Source organism: Stegastes partitus, unplaced genomic scaffold, assembly GCF_000690725.1.
Source record: "Stegastes partitus isolate 25-593 unplaced genomic scaffold, Stegastes_partitus-1.0.2 Scaffold202, whole genome shotgun sequence".
Lineage (NCBI taxonomy): Eukaryota > Metazoa > Chordata > Actinopteri > Pomacentridae > Stegastes > Stegastes partitus.
The window spans coordinates 356-27,654 of NW_007577933.1; the positions used below are offsets into that span (position 1 = coordinate 356).

At 39.2% G+C, this 27,299-nt stretch overlaps 2 protein-coding genes across 2 annotated transcripts in view; both read left to right on the top strand.

The window, feature by feature from the left end:
• Window positions 1-4,988: 4,988 nt before the first annotated feature.
• Window positions 4,989-18,765, top strand: lman2lb (lectin, mannose-binding 2-like b). The gene is made up of 8 exons (XM_008280603.1): window positions 4,989-5,208; window positions 7,799-7,917; window positions 8,234-8,351; window positions 9,592-9,674; window positions 10,769-10,930; window positions 11,194-11,308; window positions 11,516-11,632; window positions 14,282-18,765. The coding sequence occupies exons 1-8, from the start codon at window positions 5,004-5,006 to the stop codon at window positions 14,422-14,424; spliced, it is 1,062 nt and encodes a 353-aa protein (XP_008278825.1). The 5' UTR covers window positions 4,989-5,003; the 3' UTR covers window positions 14,425-18,765.
• Window positions 18,766-20,649: 1,884 nt separating this feature from the next.
• Window positions 20,650-27,299, top strand: part of LOC103356460 (leukocyte surface antigen CD53-like) — a 15,163-nt gene continuing 8,513 nt past the window's right edge. The window contains exons 1-6 of the mRNA XM_008280604.1: window positions 20,650-20,717; window positions 21,313-21,403; window positions 23,101-23,289; window positions 23,463-23,537; window positions 26,207-26,317; window positions 26,772-26,879. Of these exons, the coding sequence (XP_008278826.1) occupies window positions 21,341-21,403; window positions 23,101-23,289; window positions 23,463-23,537; window positions 26,207-26,317; window positions 26,772-26,879 (546 nt within the window). The 5' untranslated portion in view covers window positions 20,650-20,717; window positions 21,313-21,340. The remainder of the gene's footprint in view (window positions 20,718-21,312; window positions 21,404-23,100; window positions 23,290-23,462; window positions 23,538-26,206; window positions 26,318-26,771; window positions 26,880-27,299) is intronic.

The window sequence follows — 27,299 nt, forward strand, 5'->3', positions numbered from 1 at the left end:
TAATTTTTTGGAAAGGGTTTGTAGATTAATACCAAGAGTTTTTCCGTTTCAGTTTTGCTCCTTAAAAGCTTTTTTTTTTTTTTTTTTTGCAGCAGTGGTATTACTACATGAACGGATTTAATCACGTAGAAGAAAAAATATAATGCATCAGACAGCCTAAAAATTAAAACACAAGCCATAATCAGTGGTGATGTCAGTGTGATAATGTCAGTGACAGTTTGGTGATGGTGTCAGTTATCAGATTGTTCACTTAACTCCCTGCAAAGACGTGTCTGTCTTTATGAGTGTCAGTGTGTCCTGAGACACTAGATACAAATGGTAACAGTAATAAAATGGTGTGTCTCTCTGCAGTGGATGTACTGACCTGTATAATTAGGGTGCTGTATTATTGTCCTTTGGGACTTCAGGTGAACATTTTTTTTTCTTCAGATGTATATAAGAAGTTGTTTGATTCAAATTATCAAAAGGTGCATGGAATTTGTGGTGCAACATTAAAAACCAACATTTCAAAAATGCTGCAGCAACATGTCTTTCCAGATACAGTCCTCAACCCCTACCATATGGATCCTGTGGTGTTATACGGCATTACATTCAGTTTTTATCACATACTTACAGTAAAGCAGCTAAATGATGAGCAAAGAAGTCAAAGTGGTATTTTTTTGTGTACATCATGTTTTTTTTTTCATTTATTAAATCATATTTACAAGATCGAAGTGAAATTGACAGGATGTACTATAAACAAGTAGAAAGCAAGAAAATACATCTAGAATGAATTACAAATGAAAATAACAAATGTGTTGTAAGTGGTGTCATAACTTATTGACACAATAACATACCAACTATGTACAAAATTGAAATCACTGAAAGTCATTCCAGTGACGTGGCTAGAGCTAAGTGTGTCCGGCTCCCAGCAAGGCCTGTTCAGTGGCTGACAGGTTGTTCTCCTCCTAGGGGGAGATAATTGTTAGTAGGTTTGTTCTGAAATATTAAAATATTCTTCTGTTACAGTGGTAAAAAGGATCACAAGCTGCAAAAGATAAGTCTTGCTTTTACATTATTTATTTACATTATATATTTATTTATACAGGCTGCAAGGTGGTGCAGTTGGTTAGCACTGCTGCCTCGCAGCAAGAAGGTCGGGATCTTGTTGAGGTTAATTGGTGATTCTAAATTGTCCATAGGTGTGAATGTGAGTGTGCTTGGTTGTCTGTCTCTAAGTGTAACACTGTGATAGACTGGTGACCTGTCCAGGGTGTCCCCTGCCTTCACCCTGAGTCAGATGGGATAGACTCCAGCCCCACCGCGACCCTAGTGAGGTTTAAATGGTGTATAGATAATGGATGGATTTGTGATTTGGATTTTTGCTGTTTAAATGAGCTTCAGGCTAAAACTAATAGAGATGATTCAGGGCTGCAACTATTGCTTTTGTTACTGCAGAGTAAAACTAACCAGTAAAACTGGTTGGATTAAAGTCTCTCAGCCTAATTTCCGGCTGCAGCAGATAACTGTTTTCAGCAAAAAAAACAAAAAAAAAAACCAGCTTACACAAACCCATTCTTTATACAAGCACCTGGCCAGCATAGCCCATGCCTTGGTAATCAGTCGCTGTTTCCATGGCTTAACTAGCCTTTCTTTTTCACAAAAACTAGCCTCTCCACTCTCCTTACCCGTGTGCTGATCTTGTAATGCTTCTTCCCTCAACTCCATAGCTCTTATCTTTGCTCCTGCAAACACTGTCGGAAGGTCCCCAATATTATACCAATGAACTCAGCCAAAAGGCAAACGTTCATAGTCATGAAAGAGATGAAATAAAGAAGCATCTGCACGCAGTGCTGCACAGGCTAAAAAAGGATACACAAGAGAGGACACATGATTGTATTTTTTAATGCTTGTGTGTGAGGAATAAAAAATAAAAGACAGATCTAATACACTGCTGTCTCTCATGCACTTATTATGTCTCTACATAATCACGTGTGTGTGTGCAGCAGCCCTCCCAGTAATGTGTCGGCATGAAAATCAGACTCAATTCATGTTGGAAGTGTTATGAAAATGTTATAAGGTCCTCCTTAATTCAATTCTGACTTTAACAGCTGAGCGGCTCGGAGGACTTGTTCATACTGAGTCGAGAAACTACCAGAAAATTACATAGTTATATAAGTGTTTGTAATTTACGACAGATTTAACTACGGATCATATTTATGTCATATTTTTATACTTTTTCAGATGGAACCTGTACCTTCAGAAAAATAATTTGCAGATTGAGCTATGTAACCCATCACACTGAACAACAAAATAAAAATCTACAACAGGCAGCAAAAAAACAGCAAAAATACCTGTTGGTGTCATGTCTGTCAAGTTTCTGTTTTGTATGCACATTTTATGTCTTGTCTTTCCTGTTTTATTTTGAAATCACTTCACCAGTTGTTTCTGCTCAGTTTACTTCCTGCACCTGTCTTGTCTCACCTGTTCCCTGATTACCTCCCCACACCTGTTTCCCATCTCCCCTCATTACCTCGTGTATATTACCCTGGGTGTCTCACTGTCTCCTTGCCAGTTTGTTGCACTTCACAGTCCTCGTACCAGTGTTTCCAAATCAAGTCATAGTCTGTTTGTTTGCGACCTCGTTTCTGTTTTTATGACCTTGCCTTTTTGCCTCTCGATTTCTGGATACCTCTGCCTGCCTGACTGACTTCCCGTGTACCGAACCCAGTTTGTCATTAAACCTGCCTTTTTGCTTGAACCCTATCTGTGTCGAGCATTTGTGTCCACCTGCCTGTCATCAGTGAGTTCTTGACAGTTGGTCTATTCCTACAGCATCCAGTACACCACGCGGGATGGTTGCCCAGCCATCCCTGGTGTACATCGCAAACACGGAAATCAAAGCCTGAGAGGGAAACAAATAAAGAAATAATCATGGTTTTCAAAGATGAGGTTCCTATTTGATAGTATTTTGGATTAATGATCCGACATTCTTTTCCTTTCTCATACAACAGAATAATAGTATAAGACTGGTGTGTTGGCCCTTACCTGAAGGAGGTGGTCAAAGTTGTACTGCTTCCACACCCAGCTGTAGTTAGCTGCCAGACACTCAGTCTTGTTGGTGATGTTTCTTAGGTCGTCGCCCACACAGTGGTAGAATTTCTCTTTGAAGAACTACAGCATTTTTGTGAGATAAAAAGAGAGGGACTGTGTGGTGATCCGAGTTTTTGTGCTTTTAGTGTGAGACTTTAGTTAGTGTATGTGCTTGTTGTTTCTGGTGGCTGCAAGTGTGTTCTCAGGCTGGGTGGGGTTTTTGAAGGGGAGAGGTCTCACTCACTCTCCTCCACACCTGAGGCTCATCAGTAATCAGTGCTGGATAAAGCCTGCCTCCCTCTTGGAGACCTACCCTGGAATTCCCTCCCTCACTCGGCGTCCCTCACGTGCTTCCTGGTGTCCCCTGCTTCCCCGCAGCCTTGAATAAATTCCTCTTTTCTTCTCATCTAAACCTGTGTTGCATTTTCTGATCCATGCCAGACTGAACCCTCACAGACTGTCTGTGTGTGTGTGTGTGTGTGTGTGTGTGTTTGCATATGTGTGTGTGTCAGCTTACCGCCACCCCAACGATCCCTAAGCCGAAGACGGTGATGCAGAAAATGCGAATGATCACCATCAGAGCGTCCATTGCCAGTTTTAGTCTTCGGAATCGGTTGGCCATCCTGGAACATGCCAACATAACAAACAGAAGAAATGAATAAAACAGCCGGAGCTGATCTCCAGCTGGGAAAACATCCACGCGTGTCAGACGTGGCGCACGTCGGGGTCGTGGGGTCTGATGTGTGTGCCAAGTTTTGTGAGTTTTCGAGTATGTTTAGGACCTGAAAAACGTGTTTCTTTGTGACAAAGAAATAATGACATAGTAGTTCCAATAGGGTCCTACGCAATGTAGTGCTCAGACCCTAAAAATAATAATAATAATAATAATAGGCTGCAAGGTGCCGCAGTTGGTAGCACAGTTGCCTCGCAGCAAGAAGGTCGCCGAAGAGCACCGGGATCTTTCTGTGTGGAGTTTGCATGTTCTCCTCATGCAGCGTGGGTTCTCTCCGTGTTCTCCGCCTTCCTCCCACAAGGACCTTGTGACAAGGTCCAAAAACATGTTGAGGTTAATTGGTGATTTTAAATTGTCTGTAGGTGTGAATGTGAGTGTGCTTGGTTGTCTGTNTTCGCTCATTTTTTTACTTTGAAAGGCAAATTGTGGACTTCCTGTTTGAGATAGGTCAGGGGTGTCAGCACAAGATTTGTGGGTCTCATTGAGACAAACGTTTTGGTGTTGGTTTGATCTCTGTGCGACATTCCTACTGGGCGCTAGGGCCATTTTAGTGTGTTTTTCTGTAACTAGGTGGCGCTAGAGAGCATTTTGGTCTTTTTTTTCATTTTATCAAATTTTTCGCCGATTCGGATGTGCGTGCCAATTTTGGTGAGTTTTTGAGCATGTTTAGGGGGTCAAATTAAGGGTTTCGCGTTGGTCAGGGAAATAATAATAAGAAGAAAGAAAGAAAAAGAAACGAAGCAGGAACAATAGGGTCCTCGGACCCTAATAAGAAGAAAGAAACGAAGCGGGAACAATAGGGTCCTCGGACCCTAATAAGAAGAAAGAAACGAAGCGGGAACAATAGGGGCAAGGACCCCTGTTTGCTTTGCAAGTAGGGGTCCTCGGACCCTAATTATTATTATAATAAGTATTATAATAACAATAGAATTCCACTAAAGAACTAAAGAAATCAATATTATTAAATTATATTTTCGTGTCTAAGGTGACTAATTTAATGGTGGATAGTAGGTACATTTAACGAATGTTATAAATACGGACCCGCCGATTCATACTCCCACCGATTGATGGCGGTAATGCGCAAATTAGTTGTTTCCTTTCCGCCACTAAACCTCAAACAATAATAAGAAGAAGACCGTCGTTTTATTTTTTCTTGTCCGCCTGAAACCACATGACCGTTTGAAGGGGGAGTGTAAAGATGGTGGCCGCTGTCACTAAACCAGATCTTACTGGGTTTAGGAGTTTATGTGTTTTATGTCCAATGTTTCACTTGAAAAACATCCGTCAGATAACATGTCTCTTTGTTGCCGTTTGTATTTTGACGAGCCAGTCGCTGGCAGACGACACGGACTTTATGGAGGAGTTTCTGAAGCGGGAATATTCTCTGGTGAAGCCGTACCGAGGTAAGTTCACTGTCACCAGTCAGAGGCGATCTCACCGCTGTGTCAGTAAACAGTCAAACTGCAATACAAGTTAATACCGACCCGCAACAGCAATTCACACCGGAAATTAGCATATGCTCAATTTAGCCCAGTTGTCGGACAGCTAATGCTGCATTAGCTGTTAAGGATAATGATTAACTAACAGGAACTTTGTTCCTCTCAGGCAGTTGTGGTTATAAATCTCTGCTAATGTTAAAATACGAGGAAAGGTAGCAGGTGTTAGCCCACAACCAACTGTATTCAACAGTGCTGTTAAAGATAGCTTACAGCTAACGTTAACCATCTCAGTTTTTTACATGTCTGTGTAGATTGTCAGTCATGGTAATCCAGTAATCTCCAGTAAAAAGCAGCTGAACTTCTCTTCATATATACGTATATATATATATATATATATATATATATATATATAGAAAGGAAACAAAACTACACCTTTACAAGCCCATGGTACAGGACTAAACTCAGCAGTTCACCTGCATCTTAAAGATAAGGGGCACTCCTTTGAGGACAGCAGTGTTCACATTCTGGACAGAAAAAACAAAAGATTTGAGAGAGGAGTGAAAGAAGTCATCCATGTTCACCCTAAATAACCATCTTAAAACGGAAAAGGGACTCCACCATCGCAATTATCAAACACTTGTTACGCAGTTTTGAGGTCTCTACGCAGAAAGTTTCACCACCATTAACATTATGAGTCACCCCTGACTTGGCAGTTTCACAACCATCCACACCTCGAGTGATCTAAGTCACTGGTCGTCCATGAGCCATGGGTTTTGGGATGAAAATATATACCTGAAACTTCAGCCTCTTAAATGGAGGTTAAATGTTTTCAAGAACCTAAAGAGAAGTCCAGTTGCTTTCTAATGAAGATCTGAGGATTAAGTATCTTCTTAGTGACCACAAAGCTCTAACAAGAGCAGCTGTCATGAGGAGCTTAATGTGTTAAATACATGTCAGCCCTGCAATGAAAGTGTTGGTTTCATTCTTCTCATACATCAAATACACCGATAAGTATTAATCACAGAAAACTTGACCACCTTCAAGGTGATGGAAACAATTAAGTGTACAGTTGTCCTCAAATGTATTCATACCCTCCCATTAAAGAAGGAAAAAAACAGCTGTCACTGAAATAAGTTGAAACTGACAAAAGTAATAATAAATAAAAAATTAATGAACATCATGACATTGCTTTTGAATCATGGTTTAACTGAAATGTATATAAAAAACAAACAAAAAAAACAACACAAGCAAACAAGCATGACGGGACCCATAGACTAATATGTTGTTAAACAACCCTTTGAGCCAATCACTGCAATCAAGTGTTTTCTGTAACTCTCAATCAGACTTCTGCACCTGTTGACAGGTAGTTTGGTCCACTGCTCATCAGCAAAGTGCTCTAACTTGTCTGGGACAGTTTTTGTTTTTTAATATTCTTTTCAACCACAATTCAAAAGCAACGTCTTTTTTCACTAAAATATAATTTGCCATTTTTTAAATTAATATTATTATTTTCAGTTTCTAGTTATTTGAGTGACTGTCGTGAGTTTTGCCTTTTCTTTAATGGAAGGATATGAATACATTTGAGGACAACTGTGTAGATACATGGTGATTGCTCAAATGCCAAATTCAGTGCAATAATATCTTGTTCAAGTAAATGTTTGTACTTGGAATTTGGTTGCTGACGTTTGTTGGTGTTGTGCCAACGAGTGGCTGTATTGAACTGTTTGTATACATTTGAAGCTGCTTTTATCTGGCTCATACAATTATAACCTACATATAACTTTATATCTGTGGTAACAGCAATGGTACGTTGTGTTAAATTTTAACATTTCTTGTAACCAAGTAATTGGGACCAAAGAAATGTTTGCCATTTACAGTGTAATCAGGCATGGCACTTATTATTACAGGCAGAATTATAGAATTGTTCCTGAAGTTTATGCTGTATGTGTTTTATATCTGTATTTACACCTGGAAATTAGACTGTAGTTGACATGATAAACATGGATTTTTATGCAAAATAAAGAAACTGTCTCTTGCAATTGTCCTGTGGCTCATAGTGTTTAAAATATAACCCTCATGGATGCAATCAAGTCACTGTGATGCATTAATAGCTTTCCAGTCAAATAGTGACTCCATACACTTTTTGACGAATGGAAAACTGCGTTATATGAGTTGAGCTGAGCCTTCTCCTAAAATGTCCTGCTGGTATTATAGCGAGAAAAAATAAATTGATTGGTTATAATCTTGGGCACAGAGCAGGTAAAATGATGCAGAGATTATCAGTTTTTGTCTGGCTATCCCTTTTTGACAACACCCCAGTAGGACAGGATAAAACTTTTGTATTCCCGACAGGGATTCTTGTGAAAAAGAAATAAAATAAAATTGTGGATTTTTATTTATTTTTTTTTTTTAGATTAGTGTGCTGTGTTGGTCCACTGAGACAGAATAGGTGGAGGAAGCTTTTTTTGTTGTTGTTATTTTTCCTAAGCTTTAACACTTACTGGAAATACTGATGTGAATGTGGTAGTTGATGTGCATTAATGCTGTTTTGCAGGGCTGGGTTTCTCTAGTTCTTCACAGTGGGATCTGATGGGCACTGCCATGGTCACACCCGACTATGTGAGGCTGACTCCAGATCTACAGAGCAGGCAGGGAGCCGTGTGGAGTCGAATCGTAAGTCACCTGCAACAATCAGCAGGATCCATTACATTGCATCATTATCTGACAAACCACACCTTATCGTCTGATGTCTTGCGTCATTTTCACACATTCAGAAACTGTTAGAAAGTTCACATTAAAAGGACTACTTATTATTGCTTTGATGTGAAAAGAGATGTTACGAAGGCATTTTATGACCATAATACACGCCATTTTAAATATATTTCAACTTTTTTAAAACATTAGTATATTACTCAGCTGTGTTGTATGCATACTACACAAAGTGTAGCATAAGAGTAACCTGCTTGTCTTCATTTCTGTTGCTTTCTAGCCTCTCCTCTTGAAGGACTGGGAGCTCAAGGTACATTTTAAAATCCATGGCCAGGGAAAGAAAAACTTAAATGGGGATGGACTGGCCATCTGGTTAACCAAAGAACGTATGGTGAATGGTAGGTTAATAATAATACTAATAATAGTAATCTTCTGCCTCAGAGTCAGATGACATCATCTCATCTCATTTGTACATCCTGTACGAACTGACTTGAGATATCAGGTTGTAGTAGCATGTGTAACGTCCCAGCTTTAACTCCTCCTCCTAAAAAACAGGTTTTGTGTTTTCTTCGTCTACGTGTGACAGCAGTAAGAAACAAGGCCCCTTGTCTGTATCTGCAAGATCAGTTGCTGTCTCTAAAGTTTCATTTCACTAGATAATTTTTGCGTATGAGTTGGAGTGGTATTGCCTGCATGGTTCATTGATTTCATTCCTGTCATATGTTTAAGGTCTTATGTTTGTCATTTTAACCCCTGTCCCTGGTAACAATTACAACCCCATGACTGTTTTTGACAAACTCACTAGTCCTGCTGTAATTTATGCCAAGTCCAGTGACACTTTAACACTGAAAAACTGTTGTCTCAGTTATTATACGGAGTTTGATCAGTGAAGTGCACAACGCTGAAACTTGAAAAAAAATAATAATTTAAGGAAAACGTGAATCTTGTTGCACCATCAGCAGTAATGTGGGCATTGTACCGGACCATTGTGGTGCGGAGGGAGCTGAGTCGGAAGTGGAAGTCCATCTATGTACCTATGATCATGAGCTGTGGGTAGTGATGGAAAGAATGAGATCATCTGTACGGGCTGCCGAAATGAGCTTCCTCCGTAGGGTGGCAGGACTCAGCCTTAGAGGGTGAGAAGCTTGGATGACCAGAAGAAGCTCAAAGCCACTGCTCATTCACGTTGAAAGGAGCCAGTTGAGATGGTTTGGACATCTGATTCAGATGCCTTTGGAGGTTTTCTGAGCATGTCTGCCTGGGAGGAGACCATAGGGTAGACTCAGAACCCGCTGGACGGATTATATACAATATCACCTAGCCCAGGAACGCCTCAGGATCCCCCTTGGAGAGCTGGAAAGCGTTGCCTTATCTGCTGCCTACCTGACCCTGGATAAACAGAAGCAAATGGATGGATGGATAAACAAATCCCAATACTTTTTCACAGAGCTTAAACTAACATATTTAAGCAGCTTGCTTTGTCTAAACAGCAGTCCAAAACCCAAAACCTATCCAGTTTACTATGATAGGACTAAAAATAACTTTAACACATTAGTACTGTCTGAATGGGGTTAAAGTTTGTTCCTTGACTGCATGGTTTGTGACAAACACCTGCTTTGCCTCACTGTTTGTTTGCAGGTCCTGTGTTTGGCAACATGAACCAGTTCACTGGACTTGGAATATTTGTGGACACTTACCCTAACGCTGACAAGACCCACGATGTGAGTGCCAGCTGGTAGCTTCTGTTTCAAACGTGTTTTAATGCAGACTGGTGTGTTTAGGTTTATTGAGGTTAATTACCATGTCAAAAGTGAATATTCCCTCCCGAAATAATTTTCTAACACCAGCAGAATTGTTTGTCTGCACTGAAGTGATGGTGTGTGACATATACAGTCGTCCTCAAATGTATTCATACCCTTCCATTAAAGAAAAGGCAAAATTCACAATAGTTACTCAAATAACTAGAAACTGAAAAAAGTAATAAGTAAACATTTGCTGAATTATGATTTACTGCAATAAGACATTGCTTTTGAATTGTGTTGAAAAGAATAAGGGAAAAAACAAACAAACAAAAAAAACTGTTCTGTACAAGTTAGAGCACTTTGCTGATGAGCAGTGGGCCAAAATCAAACTACCTGTCAACAGGTGCAGAAGTCTGATTGAGAGTTACAGAAAACACTTGATTGCAGTGATTGCCTCAAAGGGTTGTTCAACAAAATATTAGTTTACGGGTCCTATCATGTTTGTTTGCTTGTTTTTTGTTTTTTGTTGTTTTTTAATATTTCTGTTGAACCACAATTCAAAAGCAATGCCATGATTTTCATAATTTTTTTTATTTATTATTATTTTTTTCTATTTCAACTTATTTCAGTGACAGCTGTTTTTTTCCTTCATTAATGGGAGGGTATGAATGCATTTGAGGACAACTGTAGCAGGCCAGCCAAAACTGATTCTGTGCCAGACAGCGTAAGGCCAATAGTTTTAAGGAGCCACTTCATTTACATAAATTACATTGCTCTCAAATGTTTGCCGTGTTTCTCTTTCTGCCATCCCTTTGAATGTGCAGAAGACACAAGCTGGAACTCAGGTAGCATGAGAAACCGCTGTTTATTACATGAGACCTGCCGAACATCCCCTCATCATGTTAACATGTTTGTCACATCATCCCATGTCATGTCATTACATGTATCTGTGGTGATTCATCAGTGAAGTCTGACGTCACTGTGGACTAAAATAACAGAGTAACGGTGTGTAATAGCGGCCCAGTGGATAACGGTGCTTTATGTTTGACTCGACTCTCCTACCTTTCTCACAGAGGACTTTTCCTTACATATCAATGATGCTGGGAAATGGGACCCTGTCGTATGACCATGACCGTGATGGACGGCCCACTGAGCTTGGAGGATGCACGGCTTTGGCACGCAATTCAGTTCACGACACTTTTTTCCTTCTCAGATACACCAAAAATAGACTGACGGTACGACACTCCAAGTGATACAGTACACTAAACATGTTATCTTTAAATGCTGTATAGTCTTGTTATAAAATGAGGCTGGATTCAAAATCTAAGACGATGGTATTACATGTAAATTTTTTAATTTTTTTTTTATGTTATAAGGTTTCCTTTGACTGATCCAAAATAAATTCTATGAAATAAAAACCAACAATTAAAGCAGACAACTCCTAACGTTGGTTTGTCCTTCATCAGCGACTCATACTGCCTCTTCCTCTGCCCCTCAGCTCGTGGTTGATGTAGATGGTAAACAGGAATGGAGAGACTGCGCCGACATCACAGGACTGCGGCTACCTACAGGCTACTTCTTAGGTGCCTCCTCCGCCACTGGAGACCTGTCAGGTACAAAATCTCATAAGTATCATTCTTGACCACTGCTCAGTCAAATCAGGGTGAAATTAAATTGAAATGACATCTTTAGGGAAATTAGGTTACAAGTACAACAACCAAAGCAATTACAGCAAACACCAGAGGACGGAGTGGGTTTAGGAGGATTTGTGTAATCATCATTTCATTCTTAAAATGTTAATTACTGACTTGTTCGTCTAGATAACCATGACATCATCTCCATGAAGTTGTACCAGCTGGATGTAGAGAGGACTCCAGAGGAGGAAGAGGAGGAGGAGGTCACTGTCCCCAGAGTTGACAACATGGAACAGTTTCAAGGTAGATGCAGCACGGTCATCTCACTCTGTTGACTCTAAAGTCATCAGCTCTTTTGAATGGTCATGATCATACTAATCCTCATTACTCTAGCAACTTATTATATAGGAGTGTCACATATAATTTCCAACCTTGGGACCATAGATTATAAAAATTGGATGTGGCTTCCAGGTGTGAGAAGTAAAACAAATGCAGAAATGACTTGAACCTGCATTTTTTCTGACAGCCACCAGGAGACATCTCCTCTGGTTGCAAAAAGAAGTTTGACTGTATAGAAGTCTATGAGAAAATAACCCTACTTCTGCCTTTATCTGTTTATCAACCTCAAGTTTCAAGTCTCCTCCAATACAGCATGATGTTCACTTTGTAAATTATGGTCCCATGTTGGTAATAGGTATGTTTTAGGGCGTGGCATCCTTGTGATTGACCATATCAGCATGCCTAATGTGTCGTCAGGTGTCCCAGTCTAATCCGCCCTCACTTGTTATGTCTGGTTTCAAAAAAACAAGAAGGCAACAATCAAATGGCTTCAGTTTATCAGCTTTTTCTTCTTAACTGGTACAGTCAGTCTCTCCCTGCTGGCGCCTGGTGCATGAAAAACACTTCTGTTTGTTTCTGTGTTCCAAAGAAGAAGTGATCTATCGCTGATTATTTAAAAAACAAAAAACTAAATGAGGAGAGAGAGGAGGAGCCTGGTGGAGGAAGGAGAGATTCTGACTCAGACACGTCTGATGATGAAAGTGTGGCTGCAGGTAAGGAGGTACTGATGGAAATTCTGAAGAAGAAAAAAATGCTACATTCATTCTTAATAGTTACTGCAGTACTGGAGCAGCTACATTGAACAAATGATAATTCTAATCATATTTTTGGCTTCCGACAATGACGTGAATATGTTCATCTGTTGTACTGACAATTAAAATATGCTCCTATCATAGAAAACAATGCAGGTGTAAATCTTACATTAGAACCATAAACTATACAGACACATAAGTAGTTTCACATATTATTTTATATAAACAGCTTGTCACTGCAGACACTAAGGATGTATAGTTGGTATTTCTCTAGTAGGCCTATATAATTCCATATCTACGTATTCTGCACATACAATTGTCCTTGTAGTGTAGCTGCTGTGCAACTTGTCCACTCGGACACATCTTGGGCTGCAGTGTAGGAGTCCTCACAGACCCTAACACGTGAGTAGATGGCAGATAAAACTCTACAGTTTTTTTGCAGTGTTAATGTCTTACACTTTGACTATTTATTTTATTTTTTGGCACAACACTGGTTTCAATAACAGCTATGTCTTTTTATTGTTTGAAACCTTGTTTGAGTTGATGTTGACAATTTAATTTCTTTAGAGAATTGTAGAATTTCATATAATGCCAGATTTCAGTTACTGTAACATCCCTAGCAACTGGAGACCTACAGCTGAATCTTGTGCCTGAACACATCCTGTGAAGCCACAGACTTAACAGCAGGGCTGCTGCTGCTCTGCCAACATCCTGCTCATGCTACACCTAGTGAAGTGTGAGCATGTTGTGAGTCAAGACCAAAAAAAACTACAATCTGCCACACATATTTGCAGATCTCAGGCACAGGAGAAGTGCAGCAAAAATCACTTGCAACTAAACCCTTACTTTAAGAGTATTTGCATTTAGTTTTACAGTGCAAATATGTTTGTATGTGCTTTTACACATGCATAGATCTTATTCACACTTATTCAACATTTACAATCCTCAGTACATTTGCAAATCTAAGCACACATTTGCAGATTCATGCACACATTAACAAGCACACACAAATAGTTTTTCAACTTTTCATGCATATTTGCAAGTTCACTCTGTGCAGTAATGCTGTCATGAATTTTTCATTTGGCCTCTTGAACATGTTTTTCTCTGAAACTTTTGGACTAACTATACACTTAAATTTGTATTTTACTCTGTAATGAAACTGGTTTTGTGTTAGTACAAATAAGGATTAAATACCGCCTGCTTAAGGGCACTGTGATGACAGATGTTCGAAAGAGTCTTTTATGTTTTTGTACATTGACGTTATCATTTTTTTAAAAACCTATACTTTAGCACAAGCTCAAGAAAACTTTAAACAACAGTTTCTCAGGCTGATTAGTGTTGGCAGAAACTGAATTTACTGTGTGAAATCCACAAAGAGCTACTTTAACTCAAGATAGACAGTTTATGGTTCTCAACATTAAGACTCGGTGTGCCATTAAATAGTAAATGGTAAATGGTCTGCACTTATATATCGATTTTCTACCTTAGCGGTACTCCAAGCTCTTTACAATGTGTTTCTCATTCACCCATTCACACACACACTCATACACCAAAGGCGACAGAGCTGCCATGCAAGGTGCTTGCCTGCCATTGGGAGCAACTTTGGGTTTGGTGTCTTGCCCAAGGACACTTCGACTGTAGAGGGGCAGGGGATCAAACCACCAACCTTGCAATTCGAGGACAACCACTCTACCACATGAGCCACAGCCGCCTACTTGGCGTAGCATTACCTAATGTTTGTTTAGGCAAGCAACAGAGAAAACTTTTCACAAATTTGGTGTAAAGGAAATCACTCTTAATAAAGTCATTGGACGGAAACTTGAAGTATATGCCTGATTTGAGTCATCTTTTTACTTTGCAGTGAAAGTCGAGGAGGAAGGAATGAGCGGCGTCCAATTCTTCTTCACCTTCCTCTTCTCCATCCTGGGCCTGGGTGTGCTCGGAGTGGTAGGGCTGATGGTTTACGGCCGCTGGAAGGAAAACAAACGCAAGCGCTTCTATTGATCAGAGAGCAGTTGATCCACTTAGGTTTTCAGAATGTGTGTTTCCTAATTGACATACATGACAACAATGCAAAGACTGCCATAGCTTTACTGAACAATACAAGTCAAATGAACTTAACAAACAACAACCTCATGAGCCAAGAAAACATAAACAGCTGAGATGATGAGAAAAGACGAGCCAGCTGTAAAATATTCTTTTTGAAGTGTTCTGGAAGGTAGATGAGATAAAGCTGCTCTTGTGATTTTATTTTTTTTTTTTGTACTAAAATTTGCTCATCTCAATTTAAAGCACAGTGGAACTACGATGTCCCTTCTGCACTGCACTAAGTGAGACACTCTTCCACCAACAGGAAGAGAGACAAATTCCAGAATCGGTAGCAAAATCAGATGCTGTGTGGCGTTTACTGACGACACATTACAGGATTTCTGCAGACCAGATCCAGCTCCAAGTGGATGGGACTGCTGAGGCAGCTCCTGATGGGCGGGCAGGGTTCAAGCGTTCATGTATTGAGACAACAGTAAGAGAAGCTAGCAATGTGATAAAAAAAAAAATGTATGCAAGAAGATGATAATTAAAATGAACTAGTTAGGGGATAGCTAACAGCGACGCCTAATGCTGTAGCCATATCTTCTTCATTCATCTTGTTAGATTCTAATTATGTGGCCTAAACTAATTTTAGGATGTTTACATCAATATTCTCTTCTTGTAAAGCAAAACAAATCTATATTTTTGATGACTTGTCTTGCACTCAGGCTGTTACATATGGGATCACACGTGATTTGGGGTTACTAGCTAACTCACCCATTGTATGCTTACTGTTAGCTAGTAGAGCAGGAGCGTAGTAGTAGGCACGTGTTTGCTTTTCACCTGGTAAACCTGTGAAAATGAAGGATGTGGGTGATCTTTCTAGTTGGTGTCCTAACAGTACAGATGAGTTGATGTGTGGAGGCTACAGCTAATGTTAGTCCACTGCAGCTCCTCTAGTTCCACGTGAGCAGTGATCAAAAAGTTCAGGGACTGTGCCTGTAGAAAGAAAAAAATCATACATTACTTAAAATTTGCTGCCAAAGTAGTCTATTGGTGCAGCGATGAACTCCTCTCAGCGCTTGTAATGCTCCCTCGTGTCGTTATGTCACAATGTCAGGCACAATCTGCAATAAAAGCTGAATCTCTTAAAATGTCAAAATAGCAACCGTTCAATTTGAATTTCATTTTTGGGAAAGAAAGAGAAGTCACAGGAACCCAAATCTAGAAATATGGCGGGTCTTGTGTTGTTGTGGCCAAAAACTATGTATGTAATTACCATGCTATGTCCAGGTAAACAGGATGTTGGATCATCCACGTTTCGTAAAGGTGCACTAACAGTCCCACAACTTTTTGATTACACCTTGTATTTCTCTTCAGCTATTTGTGAAGCCCTGCCCACTTTTTTTTAGCAATCCAGTCTCAGTCCTCTTATTCAGTTTCACTTAGAAGTCCATCAGATAGCTGAACACAAAGATGCTATAGATTACATTTCACCGTAGCTCCAGTGATCTTCTTGGAAAGAACTTTCATTGCGTCTGCCAGCTCATTCCTCTGGGAACTGGCTGTGGTCTGCAGAGAGGAGTGCAGTGTGTCGTTCCCTCTTACCTCCACTTTAATCTAACTTGTAGCTGCTGTGAAGACCAATCAACCTGTGGATTGTTGTAGACTTCTTGCTGCACTGAAAAAAGTCAAACTGTACTGAGCTCCCATGAATCTGAGAGCCTCTTATAAGTCAGGCAAAGCACTTACATCAGCTTTACATATCACGTGAATTTATGTTAGCTGATTGTAAATGTACACAATTGATGAAACATTGAGCTCGATGTTAAACATTCAAATAAAGATTCGAGTTACCAGTGCTGCTTAAAGTGCCTAGCTAGGACCAATAAAGACAAGCTCTTATTTGATGTTCAATCTTTTATTTTCTAGTTGGCATCACAAGTATTTGGCTTCATTAACGTTCTGAAGCTACCAACAGTTCTGATTTATGATAAACCCACATGAAAGTTTATCCAAAAGCATTCAGTCACCATTGTGCACCAGGTATCGTTTTAGAAACAGCTTTTTGTTGTTTCACCAGACCCCCGTCAGTAGAAACATTTTTACATTTCATCAACTAATTCATTTGTGCTTTCGACTTTTGCTCTAGCCCGCACTGTGAACTAAATAGCCATAAACAGGATTATGTAGTGAAATGTGAGTTGGAGTATGTGAATATGAATGTGTACTGTTTAGTTATTTAACCTGTCATAGGACTGACGCCATCATGTAAGTCGGTGCCTTACTGCCGGTGTCCAGCGGATGCAGCCATGTCAAGCTCCATCATAATCTTGCATTTTAGGGACATCTTTACTTCTTTACGAATGCAGCAAAACAATGTTTGCCTGAAGAATGAGAAGGAACACTGCAAACTTCCATGTTTTTTGATAAAGATGTGACAGACTGCTGACTAAAGTCACAAAAAGTGGTAAATGTCAGCCTTATAAATAGACATTTAAAACAACTTTATATAATACAGGTAATGAACAGACTGCTTCGAGAAGCTCCACCTCTGAATCATCCATCAGCCGCATCCACTGGACACGGAGAAGTTATTCATATTAGCCTTTTTCACAGCAGACATTTGTCATCACAGCAACAACAGTGGCTGTCTTCTGTTCAGGCACTCCAGTAGGTCATGACAATTTCAGGACCCTGAAACTGAAGCAGCTACATGGAACTGATTTGTTCACTTAATCATTTACACCTGCGCTTTTCCTAATGTGACGTGGAAAAATGTTGCTAATGGAAATAAAGGCCTGCAGTCAATAAAGAGGAATTCCACGTAAACTGGTGGGTTTCACCTCTGCAAAGGTACATTCATGGATTTAATTGAAAGAAAACATTCTTATGATTCAAAAAGGTTATGCTAATGATTTAACATTGTACTCCTGTATTATAATTGTTAGGTTTTAAATTATGAAAATCAATGAAACAGAATTGAAAATCTTCTCCTTTTAACCTGCTGCCTACACTACCCACAGTGCTAACGTGTCCTCTAGCCTCAGATGAGAACTGGAGTGACCTACAGAGTTCTGGTAAGCTGACTAACTCAACTGCCCCAGATTTCTTTTAAACTTGTACTGATCAAACATAACTGACTCAAGTAACTGATATTTGTCAGGCTGATACTAAAGGCTATGTACAGCTTTGTTTGCATGTTCCCAACACCTGAGAACACACTTTGATGAGTAAAATCAGTGGAGTTTCCCTTTTACCTTGTAACAAGAATAGCAGTAGCTGTAAACTCAGCACCCCAACAGAGTGACCTGTAAGTCCACTTCAGCTGTGTGTGTTGTCGTGCTTGTATGCGAATAGTTATTATTCTTGGTTTAGTTGTATGATTATTATGAATACCTCACCGAAAAGCAAACCAGGTGAGAATAGACAGATGTTTCAAGCTAAAAGTCAGATCACCACTTCTCTGTTTTCTGACTTAAAGGCTTCTCCTGTGTGACATTTTGTATTTTTATTAAAACTTAGACCAGGTTTGTGAAAAAGAAATACTGAGGAAAAGCTTATGTCAAGTTTGATCTGTGTGAAGCATCAAGAGTACACAATAAAACTCTAAGTGTTTAATCATAGTCCCTAATATTAAAACAACACCAGTGTTTTTTTTAATTGTATAATGCAGTTTTTCAAGGCCGTTCCCTAAAAGTTTTACTTTCAGTGAAGTAAAAAAAAAACCTTTGTAACAGTGACATATTTGAAGGTGTCAAAGTTTAGAATAACTCAAACTCCAACACAAAACTTGGAATCTTTACTAAATCTATACAAATGTGTTTTAAAAAAATAAATAAATGAATGAAAAATGCTAGAAATCTGAAAATTGTTCAGGTTTCAAAACTTTTGTGGGAACATTGGACAGAGTTTCATTTGGTTGTTGCATTGTGTATTCTTGAACGCTCCATTGTAGTTCTCCTAGCTTTTAAAGCCATATCAATCAGTAGTTGTCTATAGTTTGAACCTGTTTATGGTTTTGCTTAGAGTTACTTCACCAGCAAAACCTGAGTCCAACATCGTCGTCCTTCTAAAAGTTTTACTGTTCTTCTAATCGTTTATGTAGATTATCTGTAGTCTTTACTGCGTGTCAAGACATTTGTCCTCATCAATAAATTTAACATGAGCCGTCACTGTAGCAATCAGCCCTGTAGGTGATTATGGAATAATAATGTTCAGCCAGTTATGCTAAAAATCCAAACCCTTGTCTGAACAAAGTGTGAGTGAAGAGCAGATGTTGGTTGTTTTTCAATAAAAGTTTCTATGGTGACTTTCCTCATGTGGTCATTTTTTGTTTTATTTTTCTAAATGAGAGTTCCGTTGGAATTACGATTGTGATTATTAACTCACTGAAAAAAGTCTCTGAAAATATTTACTTAGGAGGTCTGTTACTTTAAGATGAAATGACTGAAATGGAAGCAGAAAGAGCACAAACAAGTTCACTGTGACGCTACATTGTCGCATGTATTACTGACAATAATGATATTAGAATAACAACACTAAAAAACAACAAAACACAAAAACAAGTACTCAAAATTAATCCTCAAATGATCAGCAGCTCATGTGTGTTTTGCCAGCTGAAGACTGGACTAGGGTTAGGGCAGATTGATGGAGGGATTACGAAGATGAAGTGAAGATGCACTGTTAATTGATGAATGAAGGCTTACCCATTCTCTTTCTTTTCTTCACAATTTAAACTCTGATTCTGTTCTTATTACTCAGACGTGCCTGCTGTCCAGAAACAGTTCTGTAAACCTGATCATGGTATACTTTCAATCATTTCTTCTTCAGCTTCTATTATTGGCAAATGTCTTGATTTAAGAACAGGGGAATGTTAATATATAACTAAAACAAACAATCCACAGCAGGGAAACGTTCTTTTTAGTGATGACTTGTCCATCTTTTTTTTATTTATTTTTTTGGTATTTGAACCATATAAACAAATGGTTCAGGCTTGTTTGACTGTTCTTCCATGGATCTGTCTATCTCAGGTCAGTTCAGTGCACAGGTGGGCTGGTGCCCTTCTTTTGTGAAAATCTATTTATGCACAAGGTCTGGATTGGTTTTTTACAGGTTTATTCTGAATTGAATAAGACCTCTTGTTCCATCCGTTTCTGTATGTGTGTGTCCTAAAATCTGAGCTGACTGTCAGATTAAGATGTCTGTTCGGGTGCCTGGTTTTCAAAGAGCAAACTATGATGGCGAGTCGATGTTTATCAAGAATTCACTTCCTTCAGAAATAAAGGTGGTTGGATTGGTGTCCTGAGGTCTGTGTTTTGTAATTAGATTAAAAAATCTAAAAAAGTTTATGTGGTCTAGCCAAGATCCTGCTAATGCTTCCTTTCGTCAGTCTTCTTTTGAGCAGGTAAAACACTCAGTGGTGTTTAAATCTGCTGACTGACGGGTCAGTCTGAGACCTTTGACTGATGAGTCTATGTGCAGTGTGTGTGTGCTCACTGCTCTGTGGATGAGCCATAGAGGTCCGGCCAATCAGGTTGGAGAGATAGCTTTCTCCATATTCTATTCAGGCAGAATGCGTGTGTGCTTCTGAATTCATGCTGCTGCAGCATTTGTTCCATCATCATCAGACATACCTGCTCTGCTCTATGTCCCACTGAGGAGCTGGATCTGTGGTAAAGGTTCATTTTGGGCCCATTTGTCCATAAAACTTTGCTCCATAGCCTTTCTGGCTTGTCTTCAGTCCAGTCTTTAGAGTCCTGCTGCGAAAAAGAATGCAACATTATCCTGCTGATCAAATCCTCTACAAACTGGATAATGATGCTTTTACTCTCTAGATTTCACAGCTCTGAGTAATTTCTGTCAAGAGCTGCAGGTGTTTTTCATGTGCATCGTCTATATCTATCTATCTTTTGTCTCATTGTCATGTTCAGATTTCAAATTCAAATTCCGCTCTGCCGTAAACATAACCTGGAGGAAACTGTAAATTCAAATAATTTCCTGGAACTATCCGAAACCTGACCTCTCTTTCTGCAGCTCTTCTCCACTCTGAGCACCAGTGGGTGTGGATGCCCCTCCTCTTTGCTGGTAATCATGTAGCTATAGGGTTGGTAGACAGAGGCCTCAGCTGCCTTTCCTCCTCCCTCTGTATTTTCTCTTTCTCCTCATACCTGTCTGTCATCAGTGAACCCTGGGAATGTTGGGAACAACACCAACGTACTGCTCACGGCATCTGTCACTGGGATACTGCTGGATACAGTGTAGTTAAGGTATGTCTGCGGATATTTAATATTTAATCAGTCATATCATCATTTATTGGGTCTTCCCCTTGAGTACACTGAATTTCTCAGTGATTGTAATTTTTTTTTATATATGATGAAAGCACAAGAAGCAGCATAAAAAACTAAGTAAATTCAGAATAAAAGCAGTGTTTAGCTTTATGTTGTTGTTTTTTTTAAACAGCACCCTCAAACTTCAAATTTTGATATTAAGTGTATCCAGAAAGAGAAACTTTGAAAAGTAGAACACTTGATGTTACCTGAAGAAATGTGTGACTGTGAAAAAGGAAAGCTTTGCTATAAGCTGCTTTCCCAAAGCACATTCTTGGCTATTTAGGCGAAAACTTGTAACAAATGGTTGATCTGGAGATAAGAGCACTTAATAATGATTAACAGCAGGCTGGATACACAGGTGTCTATTGTGGCTCATGGCTCAGTGTTGCCACATCAAACAGTGGTGTCCTGTAAACAAGAGCAGCAGCTTCACTGGTTTTTCCCTCATACGTATTTAAGGACATGTCAAACTGATCTAAAAAAAAAAAAAAAAAAAGTAATAAACATGACTCAAACCTATGAACTCCTGCAGATCTTACAGACGGAGACTATCAGGGAGGATGAATCGCTCCTGTGTGAACTGCCTGAAGTCTCTGGTGGTGGCGCTCCACTTCCTCTGCTGGGTAGGTGCTGAGAGAACCACACAACTGCCAAGCACACTCAAACCACACACAGTTACAACACACACCTGTTACAACCTTTAGATACAGGAGGATAAATAAACCAGGTTTTGAACTGTAGCACCAACACTATGTTGGATAACTCTACCCAGTAGGCATGTGCAGGAAACCACTCAAGGCAGTTCAACCAGTTAGTGTTTTTGCAAATATATTGTTAATCCATACAAAACTTTTCTTATCTGGACTTGCCCACAGGGAGTTTCTGGCATTTTAAATTTTTCTCTGGCATGATTTTTTTTACTGCCTGTGGACCAGTTTTCACCCAATAGTCACCAAATACCCTGGAAACAACAGCTCAGTTTGTTTTTGTCTGTTCAATAGAGTGAAATCAGATTGAGTCCAGATTGAAATGACTGCATTCTTCGCTACCAGAAATAAATGTTGGGGGGCAATGTGTGTTAAACTTGGTATGGATATGGATGTGGTATGGATATCAGATCCTAGCTTAAGTAGAAATACCAATACTATACTCTAAGACTAGTCCATTACAAGTTAAAGTTTGGCATTAAAGTCCTGCTGTGCTATCAGCAAAATGTACTCAAAGTATCAAAGGTAAAAGTACTCATTCTGAAAAATGTAGCTTTTTGCATTATTATCTTGTTTATGCTGATGCATCAATGTGTAAGCAGCATTTTACTGTTGTAGCTGCTGCAGGGAGTGGGAGAGGGTTCTGGTGCCGTCTGAAATAAACTTGGCAACAATGTAAGGTTTAATATGGTCAGAAAGATGAAAAGGCTACACTATTTTGTGTTCATTTTCATGAAATAATGTGTGATTTGACCGTAAAAATGACACTGAGAAGTTCTGAGAGGAATGCTAGTTTTTTTTATATAGTTGCCAATGCAGTTGAAACTGATACAGTTTAAAGGCTTTGTATATAAATATATCCGTGTCCCCCTCCCTTAATGTCTCCTCTCATGGCATCTTCTTGATAATGAGAAGCAGATGGTATTATCTCTCGCTTTGTCCTGAAAGGCTCTCATCAGCTTGGAGTACTTTATATAAAATCGTTTAATTTGTTTATCCAATATATGCTGACCTGACTTGTGAGTAGAAAGATGAGGTGAGACAAGTCCTAAAAGCTGAGCAGCAATCTGAATGATCAGGGTTAAAATTCTAGAGGCCTATTTAACTACCGCTGTTTAACTTTTGACAAATTTCTAAAGCCAGGATTTGGGTGTATTGCATGCAACTAGCTTACCAACCTGTGTGGTGGAAACTTATGTGAATTTGGTATTTGCTGGTATTTGGTATTTGCACTTGATATAATCTTGTTGTACCACAAGGGGGCGATAGTGCACCATTTCTGACAAAGCATTGCATAAGCTTGTTAATGTTTTTTTTGAGTAATGGAGAATAATTACATTCATCTCAGAAATTCAAGTTCAGTACTTGAGTAAATGTACTGTTATTTCCTGAAAATGGGTAGTTGTTTCCCTAATTTGACATGTTAATCACTTTAAATTCCTAAAAACAAACAAACAAACAAAACCTTACATGTCCTCTAGTCAGATTACAGTTTTAAACATGAAAGAAAATAATCCAGACATTTATCTAATCTCAGGTTATTACATCATTATTATTATTGTAATTATTCAGAATAATAACGTGCAGTGTCTCTTGTCCCTGCTGTGTTGGAGCTGTGTGGTGCCTTCGTGGTGGCCTTTGGGGAGTTCCAGATGGTGCACTCCAAGTTCGAGTCTCTCGTCACCACCTTCTGGCCCGTCTACCCGTCCAACACCCTGATCGTCACTGGAACCATCGTCACCTGTGTGTGTTATGTGGGCGTGCTGGGAGGCATGAGGGAGAACCGCTGCATGCTCATCAGTGTGAGTGTGGAGCATGATTTCTCTGATGTTTTCTGAATTATTCCATAAACGTTAGCTTCACTGTTCTTTTTATGAGCTTCCAGTTTAGTTTTACTACACGCAAGTCTGAAATACTAAAGCGTCTCACTGACTGAAATGTTCTCATGTTTGAATTCAACTTGCGCTTGTTGCAGTTTTTTGTCCTGCTGTTCATCCTGATGCTGGTGGAGCTGGCCATGGCCTGTGTGTTCCTGGTTTACAGCAGAGAGGTACCAAAGATTATATGTTTACACCTGCCACAACGCTGTTTATAGGTTCCCATATTAATGAATATATCAGTTTCATGAAAGGAATCATGATCAGAATTTTTCCAAGCTTGTGTATGTTTTGTGTTTGATTCATGTAAACTTCCTTCTTTGTATGAATCTATATAAAACAATGCAGTAAGATAGTGTTTTGTTGTGTTTCTATGGCACCTTTTAAAACAGAAAGTGTTTCAGACTGAAAATGTAAAAACATGGAGACAGAAATAAAATATACGTAAAGACAAAAAAATCTATTTTATTAAAACGGCAGAACAGTTTTTTTAAAAAACAAGGTAAAAGGACAAATCTCAGTGGTGGAGGAGAAACTCGGATCCCAGTACCACAAATAAAAGCTTTGCAACGATTAAAAATGGTAGAAGTGTATTTTACAATAGGAAAAGTATGTAAGTATCATCAGAAAAATGTAAAGTCATGATTACAATTACGTTTTATTCTGGGACAAAATGCTGATTGTTTGATCAGCGCAAAAAGTGAATAATTAAAACATTTAAATGGAAAATTACCACATTTGAGAAATTGGGCCTATGAAATATTTTTTTTTATTTTTACATGAAAAATGATGATCACAGTAGTTGTTGTTTTCTATCAAACGACTGCTTGTTTCAGCTCTGCTTGTATTTACTGTTGGGTCATTTAAACCCACATGGCTTCTCTATATAGAGCCTGATAAGTAGCAACTGAAAATGATATATTAAACTCTAACTTCTGCTGGCAGGGAAAAGTGTTCTCGCCATACTTTCTTCTTGTTAGAAGATGGGCTGCAGCTTTCTGAACAGCCTGCAACTTACAGCAGCTGACACATGATCATAATGTGTTACAACTGTGAAGTCGTATGGTTAGAAAAGCATTGATTCATTTCTCAGCATTTTTGAAAGCTATAATACGCCTGATCTTTGAAATATTTAGCAGCTGATGTATTGCTTTATATTTGGGGATAAAGTCCTAAGAGAGCGCTCTCAGGGCCGATGATAGGAACCTGTTTCCTCTTCTAAATGGAGGTTTTGAGAACCATTGGGACCTTTAAACTGTACAGTTTCCTAAGTTGTGATGGTTCGACAGACAAGAGCAGCTGTTTGTCAGCTTTTAAACAAATCTATCTTATATTGAAGCAATACATTTAAACGGCCAGCAGTGACATATCAATAGAGAATAAAATAGGGCCAAGAACAAATCCATCAGAAGTAGACCGCAGCCTCCTACATAGAATTACCAGCCATCAGAGAAAACTGTCTGACATCTGTTATATAAACCAGCTAAGAGTAGAAACAGATAAAGCAGGTTACTGTTGCTGCCTGTCAGAGAGAATACCATGATCCAATGTGTCAAAGGCCGACATGTGATCCAACAACACTATGATGTGATGCAATCAATTGCTTGAACAGTATTTGATATGGATAAACATGTAATTGGTGCTTGACTTGTGTAAAATGTTCTGCTACAGTTTTTGCTTTACCTTATTTTAGTCTTGGGTTCAGAATGAATGATAAGCAACACTATAACTGTCACACAAACACAGCAGCACTATTGTGATAACTGACATGTGAAAATGCAAAAAAAAAAAAAAAAAGACCTTTATAACACAATGAGTTTGTAAATATGGATGATGACTGAAGTGGCTTTTCATATATAGAAATCATAAATAAGCCATGCGCCTGGAGACATCTTTATCAGATGAAGCTGTTTATTCAGAAATATAAAAGCAACCAACATCTCTGCCTGGTTTGGATGTTTTCAGGATATTTAATGGCCATTGTCATCACAGATCATTCCTATACATGTAGGCCAGTGGGAACGTCCTCCACTTTTTAGGTGGCTCAGTACGCTATTAACGTCTCATTTAATGGAGCTGCCATTTCGTACTTACAAAGAGGAACAAAAATCTTCATTTGGATGCTGGAGGGTTGTTGGTGGGAGTCAGCGAACTTTCACCCAGAAGGCTAGAGCTGAGTCACTACTTGTAACATTACTATAGTTTCATTGATGTCTTGTTTAGACTTTCATTTTGACTTGTTTCACTTGTTTGTCGCTTATTTATTTGCATTATTAGATGATGACTGGTAAAGTTTAGGCGCCAAAACTACTTAGTCAGGTTTACCAAAGACTCATGATTTGGGGTAACATACAGAATGTCGCTCCACTGACCAGATTTCCATTTTGTACATTTCCAGGGTGATGGACTTGAAACTTTACATGCACTTATTTACATGACCACAAGAGGTTGCCAACAATCTCAGTGTAGCTGTCTGTTGATCAGTGATCAAGATGGATGATAGCATGCCACCTGGTCTACGAGAGGATGAAAGACATCCCTACTGCGCCACATGTATGGGAATGATCTATGATTTTAATAGACATTAAATGGACTAACAAAGTCCAAATTGGTTGACATAATGCAACACAAATTTTGATCATTTTCACCTCAAACAGCTTCATCAACATCATTTTCCAGACTTTAATTTTCCAGGTAAACCAGGTCAAACTATGATAAGAATCATGATCTAATGACTACCAGCTTTGCACATACTGCTATCAGCACATTAAACTAAAGGCCCCTGCATTTACCGTCCACTAGGCTGCAGGGTATTTCAGCTGTCTGTATTTCTGTTGTGCAGATTGACACGTACTTTGAGAGAGATCTGATGCGAAGCTTGGAGATCTACAGAAATTCCGGTCCAGAAGGCAATCAGACCATTAAGGATGACTTTGATGCTGTTCAGCACCTGGTAAATGATAAACTACTTGCGCAAACTGCTGAAGGAAACGTTAATAAAGCAATTTATTAACGTTTCCTTCAGCAGCTGTTTTGGGCTTCGCCCTGATTTCCCGTTCCTCTGTTAAATGCTAAATAGCTTCTAATATTCTTACATCACAGAAACATGTTTATTGGCTTAGACTGAAGAAAACTCACAAATGTATAAGTATATATTATTTTAAAATGCGTTAATTAAAGCATAGAACATTCAACACAGTTTCTTTGAAAGACAATAAAGGGTTTCTTGGTAATGACAGAAAATGTTTTTTTGAAGACATTTAATGTGCTAACTATTGTTTCATTCATTACAAAACAGCTTCATGTATAAGCTTTTTAATTTCTTATGTTAACACATTGTTTTGTTTAATAGAAACTTTAGTTTTGGTTAATAAGAACTCTGATTTATATGCCTTCTTTTTGTACAGTTCAGGTGCTGTGGAGTTCATGGCGAATCAGACTGGAGGGGGAATGTTCCAATCTCCTGCTGCATTAAGGACCCCTGTAACACCATCATCCGGCCCAACTGGGAAGAGGTGAGTTATATTATAACTGCATGAATCACTGGTTTTCAAAGAGACTTCATATTAGATTAGATTGGATTAGATTAGATTAGATTAGATTAGATAGAACTTTATTGATCCCTTTGGTAGGGTACCTCAGTGAAATTGTTTTTCTAGTAACAACCCAACACGAACACAACATTAGTAACAATAATAATTAAAGCCGCAAGCGGCGATGGACGGGTCCTCGCCCTACGCTTGTTGGCCTTCGCGCACGTCGGGGTGTTGCGAGCGGAACTCTGAGCCAGCATGTGGAGTTTGGGGCAGATCGGAGCCCGTGCGGCCTAGTTACGAGCCACTTCCTGTTTCGTGGCGAGTCGTGGCGGCGTGCGTGTAGGCCGTGGTGGAAACCCGCTCTGGCTGAGACTTGGAGCACGTGCGTAAAGTTTCAGG

Bases quoted from the DNA above. Each gene is read 5' to 3' on its own strand.
- lman2lb (XM_008280603.1), top strand. From the start codon at position 5,004: ATGGTGGCCGCTGTCACTAAACCAGATCTTACTGGGTTTAGGAGTTTA. The intron at 5,209-7,798 runs GTAAGTTCACTG...GCTGTTTTGCAG, and splicing joins TCTGGTGAAGCCGTACCGAG to GGCTGGGTTTCTCTAGTTCT. The intron at 11,309-11,515 runs GTACAAAATCTC...TTGTTCGTCTAG, and splicing joins CGCCACTGGAGACCTGTCAG to ATAACCATGACATCATCTCC.